We start from the raw sequence: 7,078 nt of genomic DNA, 5'->3' as shown, positions 1-7,078 counted from the left end.
GCGGGGCGGAGCGGCAGCGGGGCCGGCAGGGCCGCCATGCGCCGCTGAGGGCGCCGGCCGGGCCTCGCCATGGGGGCGCCGCCGCCCAACGGCAGCTTCGGCCTCACCGCCGGCACCCCGCGGCCCGCCGGAGCGCCGGGGCCCGGGGACCGCGGCTGCGAGAACGGCGCCCTCATGGACAGATTCGGCATCTTCCTGCAGGGGCTCCTGGGCGTCGTGGCCTTCAGCACCCTCATGCGTGAGTGGCGGGGCCGCGGCCTCCGGCCTGGCGGGGAGCGGGGAGCGGCCCGGGGACGGGTCGGGCTCGGTAGCGCTGCCGCGGCCGCGCTGCCCCGAGGCCGTCCCGGGAAGGGCCCGGCTGTCCCGGGCTCCCGGCCGGGGAGGGCTCGGAAGGGCCGCGGCGGCCTCGGGGGCGCTTTGTGGGTGCCGGGAGAGCTGGAGCGGGGCCGTGCGGGGAGGCCTCGGAGGCGGTGGCTCGTGTCCTTTCGCTGTCTTAAACTTGCCTTCCCAATGCTCGTACCCGTGCCGATAGAATTCATTGGGTGGGTGTGTGTTCTGCTTGGAATTCTGCCAGCAGGAGGAGGTGGTGTGTGCGGAACCGCTCGGGTTTGGGATGTACACGAGTCACGGGTTTGGCTGATCAGTTTTACTGCAGGTGCGCCTAGCCCGTCATGTCACCGGCAGCAAAGTCACACTTGTTTCGATAGTGCCTCGCTTCCTTGGAGGGCCATTGCTGGCAGCTGGAGCAGCCCGAGAGCTGTGTGACGGCTGGCAGAGCTCAGCTGATGGGCAGCGCTCCTGACACTGCTCTCTAATTGAGGTGGAAAGGCAAGGAAGGTCTCTGGTGGCTCCAGCCCTGTGGTGAGGGAGTCACAGCAACGTGAAACAATTCTGGTGGGTTTGTCTCTATCCCGTGGTCTAGTTAGTATCCTTTGGGTGGAGGAGTGGAAAAGAAGCCCGGTGTCATTACTCAGCTGACTGTGACCTTGCTGGTAGCAAAAAGTGGGAGAAGAGAAAGAGAACATCAGGGACATGTTTTATAGTTTGATCTAAAGACTAAGATCCTGTTTACATTAGAATTGCGCTGATGCCTTTTCATGCTGTTGTCATACTATTACGGTTAACTCAGACGTTTGCTAACATGTTATATTTGCATGCCTTAGTGTCTCCGTCGCTATTGACAATTACATTGCTCTTCTAAAAGCTATGTGTGTAGCTGTCTTCCTGTGGCTGAAGGGCAGCAGTAATCAGCAGTGTAGCATTTGGTCACTGACAGCAGCCTCATAATTATAAGTTTTAGCAGTTTCCAAACAGAAGTGCCTCTGTGTAAGAAGGTGATGAGTACACAGTGTTGGTTTTTGATTTAAGGGATACAAATAGGTAATTTTTATGGATTCAGCATCAAAAGATTCAGCAACTACAGATGTTAGTTGTCAGGATGGTATCTTTTTTCTGGAAATACTATCTTTATGCATATTACAGTAACACTGGACTAAGGGATGACAAGAAAAAAGTGAATATAAAAAGTAGGGATGAGAAAAATGAAAACCTTGTTGTTGGCTGCACTTTCTGACTTGGGTTATTACTGTTAAACTATGAACTGGGAGGAGGCTGTTCATGCAGTTGTGGCAGAAGGGAGTGAAAGGCAGCCAGTGTACCGGTGAGAAAGGAATCTGTGTCCAAAGCAGACAAGAGCAAACACATAGCAACTTATCATTCTTAAAAGTGCATCTATTCAAAAACAGGACAGGTTTGTTTGTCCTAGCTTTGCCAGCCACATTCCCTTCCACAGCATTTAGTGCCTCTCCCTGAGCAGAGGGAGAAGCTGGTGACGCCACATGGGCCTGTTACACTGGTACAAGAGCAGCTCTCTCTCTGTTAGGGGCTCTTTTGTGCAAAAGTTCTGTTTGCCTGATAGCTATTTCTGCATGTTTCTACTCACTAGCATCATAAAGTCACCCCGGGACACCTTTTTATGTCATATGCAAAACACCTAGTGTCCTCTTCCAAACCCTTTAAAGTTTCCTCAACAAATAGGACTTTTTGTGGCAGGTAAGATGTGACAGAAAAGCAGGAACGTGTGGCTGAGAATGGAGGGAGAACGTGACCTCAGCAAACATCTGGGCACCTGCACAGCTGTTCCTGTCCCCAGGCTGCTGGGGCAGGAAGGGTGACACAGCTGCTGGAGCTGCATCACAGGACTGGATTGCATTTAAGCTGGAGTAGCTCTGGTCCTGTAGCTGTCTGGCACAAGAGAGGCTCTGGCACAGAGGGAGGAACAAGTGGCTGTAGGCAGGGGCTGCTTGAGATTTGTGACTGCAGTCAGGCCCCTTTGGAACAGCAGTAATTCTCTGTGTGCAGCTGTATCGTTTCTGCAGCTCTTGCCTTTCCCATGAATGTCTGGTATTTAAATTTAATAAGGAGGAAGTCACTTGTCTTTTGTCTTCTTTTTTTTTTTTTTTTTTTTTGTTGAAAGGAAGCACTAGAAGATGTTCTAATACTTCAGTTGTGATTAATGGTACTGAACCCTCTGTAGTAAAAGAAATTAAAGTAATGGCACCAGAGATACATTGCACAATTGCTCTTTATGCACAGAAACTGTCTTTCTTTGAAAAATATTTGATTTGACATGTAAAGAATAAGAAATTTTGGTAAGTGGCTAAATCAAAGGCTGACCCAGATGTGCCCTTTTCTAGATAAATTTAAATTTTACCATGCTTGCATTCAGTGGAAAAAAGAAAATATTTTTAAATGTAAGCTCTAAGAGAAGAAGGACCTTTTTTGTGCCTCACTGCTGGATGTTCATCTACAAAGAACTGAAGGACTGTTCTGAAAGCAAAATTATTTAAGATCTGACGCTCCAGTGTGCCACCTTTTTGTTCATGCCCCTGTTCAGTTGCTGCAAAGCTGTGCTGTCAGCTGACCTGCCAATGACATCATTCAAACTTCTTATTTGAAGGGCTAAAATGTGTTAAGTATCAGGTTTTTAGTTTGTGGAGCATGTGGTGGCTCTCTGCCAGGCAGAGTGTGGGAGCTGCCCTGCTGTGTCTGCCTTCTGATCCTGGTAGGAAAGGCTTTTAGCCCAGGCGCATGACCAGCCTACCTTGTGTGTTCCCACTACTGAATGGGCACAGCCAAGATGTGACAGGAATGCTGAATGTCTCACTTTGAGCTGACAAAATGTTCATTTGACATTAATTCCTAGGTTTCCTTTGCCTTGTATCTCTGACTCCCTGTTCTGACACACAGGGAATGAGGATCAGTTTCACCCACTCACCCCACCTTACCATTTAAAGGAATGACTTCCTTCTAGGTTTTTCCAGATTCAGATATAACCTGTCACAACCCCTAACCTTTTTCTTGTGGAAGGTGCTTTAGTGATCATCTGTCTCGAGTTTATTTGGGAGCTTCCCTATCTCCCTTTAAAAGAGTCAAAGTTTGCACGTGGTTTTTATTTTGTTGTAAGTTAAGCTCTCACAAATTCACTCCTTAGTCTCTCTGGTTCCAGATTGTACCCTGCTGTTCTTGATGTGAAGCATGTGCAGGGAGGTCCTTTTCTGATGTCTGAACCAGTAGTGAATTTACTTTAATACTATCAGAGCCCACCCGTGTTGTGTTTAATTACTGTGAATTAATTTAACTGCTCAGCTGTGAGGCTAAAGATGTGTGAAACTGTTTCACCCAGATGCTACAGAGGTTCCAGTGCAGGAAAAGCTGAACTGAAATTGGGTGAGACAACTTCTGTTGGGTCTCTGCTGACCATAGGCTCTCACTCCCTATCCCTGTGGACTAACTGATGAAAAAACACCTCATTTTGGCAAGTCTGCTTGGACTGGCAGCTCTCTTGGACTCTGGTCACTGACTCTCAAACCTGTTAGCCTGATGGTTTTAAGTGTATTGCTCGGTTTTGTTCTTGTCCCTTCTGCCTTACATATGGATTTGTTTTTCACTCTGGTTTGTTTGAGCCAAGCCACTTCATAACAGGAAGTCTTAATGAGTTTCCCTTGATGGGAGAAATGCATGTTTATGCTACAGGTCACTAAGCCAAAGATAATATTTTTTCAAAGTTTGCTGCTATTATATTTGTATCTTATTTCACAGGATCTTGATTTAAAATGATAGCTTTTCTCCTGAGGTGTTTGAGGTTCCGTGGTGCAATATTTGTGTTTATTTTCTGATGCCACAAAGCAGATTTTAAATACTTTAGTATAATATCACGTGTTCTGTCTGTAATTACAAGCACCTTCTGAGCATTCTGTGGTTGGGCTTTCATTGGTAGTGCATGATAAGAGAGGGATGTTAGCACAGTATTCTCATACATGTATGGCGTTAGATGGAGGTTTAAATAACTCCATTTTTATTACCCAAACCTGGGAAAGGCATGGGGGAAAAGCCACTGCCCATCCCCTTACCCTGTCTGACAAACTGTTTAAAGTAGTTTATTTACTCAGCTTGTTTGCCAGAAGATTGGTACCTTATCAGAGTGTGGCAGTGTTTGTTTTGGGCTACTTAGGAATGGCTGAGAAATCAGATGTGAGTTGTATGATGAATTATTGAAATAGAGGAGTCAGTGGGATCTCTGCAGGTAGAAGGTTTGTGTGTGTCTGTGAGGAAAATACAAATATGCTATAAAGGAGACCAGAGTGCGGTGGGAGTCTATTCCCTTTTTATGGCCTTGTTACAGTTTGTGTCTGTACTCAGGCTGAGAAGGGTTTGCAGAAGTGGAATGATTGGGTACAGGTGCAGTGAACAACCCAGTAGGTGGGTTTGCTGTTGAGTCACAGATGAATCAAAAAGAAACCATTCCAATAAGTGGTATTTTATATATATATATATATATATTTATATTTATATTTATATATATAGTAAGGTGCTCTCTTTGCTTACAGTACCTTAAAGGAAATACCTTAAAAACTGCATCCTTAATGCCAGTGAACTTTACAGCAAGGTTTTCCCACTTAAAAAGCTGTCCAAGGAGCAGGAATGCTTTTTCATATAATAAGCTATCTTAGTAGGCAATTTAGTAGAATTTGAAATGCCTTAGCCGAAGTGTGCTTTTCCGAGGAATTATTTCATATTTACATGAAGGTAAAGGAGTAATTTTATGGGAATAATGTTCTGGGGAGAAGGAATTAAAGGTAATTCCACTTGCCTTTAAGAAAAAAGCATAAAATAAGCTATTGGATACAAAAGGTCTAAACCATATGATTTAGTTGTTTTCTATAGCAATTTTCTTTCTGCTTGAGCAGACTTAGAAAATATGAAAATTTGATCGGCTGTAACATCAGCAGCGGAATACAGACCTCTGAGTACCAGCAGCTAGCTTATTATGCGTGGCGTTTCCTGAGATGCTGGGCAGTGGCCTGCTAGCTTTATTAATAAAAGCATTTCTTCAAAAGATTATGTATTATTCTGACTTGCTAATACTGCATCCTCGAATGTATTTGCTCTGAGTGATGCAGTTAATGTTCACGTGAATTCCTGAGGGCCCCTCAGCAGGGTCCTTTTTGTGTCTGGTATTAAAACTTGTCTCGTACGAAAGTGTCAAATCACAAATGGGAGCTTTAAAATACGAGCGGCGCTGTGCTCGCACACCGCAGGCACGATGCAGAACGCGCTTTGTTCATTCTCCTGGAACTCTCTCAAGTGCGGGCTCCCGGTGGCTTGCCAGGTAAACACAGAACGGGCGCTGCAGCGTGCGCTCGGAATGAGTCTGAGGAGCTCTGGGCCACCGCAGCAGCGGGCGCGGATCCCTCTGCAGGTAAAGGAACGCTAGCGAGGTGTGCTGTTGAGCTGCGCTAAAAGGCCAGCTGCGGGAGAGCATTTTTAAGAAGTAGGAAGTGCCTAAAGCTGCCCGGGGAGCCGCGGGAGTGGCGGGGTCGGGGCAGGACCCTGGACAGCTCCCGGGGCCGGGCGGCTCCGAGCGCGCCCCTGCCCGGGGCCGGAGCCGCGGGGCGAGCCCGAGCCTCGGGGCCGGGCTGGGGAGCTCCTCCCGCCTGGCTGCGGGCCAGCCAGGAAACAGCGTGGGGCGATGGAGCAGAAATGTGTGTTGCTCTCCTCCTCCTTCGGGCCCGTTCCGTGGCAATTAGTGACGATCGGTATGGCAGGGCACTGCTGTAGCTGTTGTGTGGGCTAAGTGTCTGCTTGTAGCTGCAGGACTTGGAAAAGCCCTGTGAGGTCGCTTTGGTCAGGGCCAAGTATATTGTGCCTTACAATGATCCAGTGCTTCCTTATCCCCAGATGGTGAGGTATCGCTTGCAGCCGTGTAGCGTTGCCGCTGCCTGTTTGTTTTAAATAAATCATCAGCCCTTCCAGTGCCTCTGTGACATCCTGAGCGTGTTTGAGACAAACAGGAGAGATGCACTACGAGCTGTAGCAGAAAAAAGAAATCCAATCCTGGCTGAATCAGCAAAGGAAATTACTTTCTTTTGCCATGCTAATATTGTATTACTCTTTAACATATGAAAAATCTCTATGGAATAAATTCTGTCCATTGGAAATCTCCAGAAAAGGCACATCTTGCTGACAAATTTCATGCTGTACAAAAGCATATAATGATAGGGTTGGGAACTGATCCTTTTTAAGTGAAGGAAATAACCTGGGTTTTTTTTATTAAAACTGCTTAGTTGCCATAGATTGTAATAGCATTTTATTGGTTCTCATGTCCTGATCATGTCAGGTCATTAATATTTTAGTGTCACTAACTATCCTCGAAACACCATACTGGTAGAAATTAAGCCAAGGAAAATAAGGCACCAATTTAGACAAATAATCTGCAATCTCTGAGTCTCTTTTCATTAGGTCTGATGCCCTACTTTGTCTTACTGGCTCAGAAAGTGTTACATTTTCTTATTACTCAGCAGATTACTGGATGTAGTTGTAGGCCCTATAATAAGATTGTTCTAAGTATAATTACACATGTCATTCACATTATGAAATGTTTAGGAAAAAAGATAAGTTATGTTGACATTTGTAAACTATTAAAGTGATAAATTATCCAGGAACTCTGAAGCTGTGTTTAATTAGGGTGAACTTCTGGACTGTTACCTAGACTGGTGTTTAACTGTAAAGTGCATAG

At 46.2% G+C, this 7,078-nt stretch overlaps 1 protein-coding gene across 1 annotated transcript in view; it reads left to right on the top strand.

Annotated features, from left to right (window-relative positions):
* Window positions 1–7,078, top strand: part of LOC119706056 (store-operated calcium entry regulator STIMATE-like) — a 34,574-nt gene continuing 27,496 nt past the window's right edge. Inside the window, exon 1 of the mRNA XM_038149160.1 lies at window positions 1–238. Within this exon, the coding sequence (XP_038005088.1) occupies window positions 70–238 (169 nt within the window). The 5' untranslated portion in view covers window positions 1–69. The remainder of the gene's footprint in view (window positions 239–7,078) is intronic.

This window comes from Motacilla alba, chromosome 12 (genome assembly GCF_015832195.1).
Source record: "Motacilla alba alba isolate MOTALB_02 chromosome 12, Motacilla_alba_V1.0_pri, whole genome shotgun sequence".
NCBI classification, from domain to species: domain Eukaryota; kingdom Metazoa; phylum Chordata; class Aves; order Passeriformes; family Motacillidae; genus Motacilla; species Motacilla alba.
The sequence above is the reverse complement of the archived record's forward strand: the minus strand, read 5'-3'. Positions and strand labels throughout refer to the sequence as shown.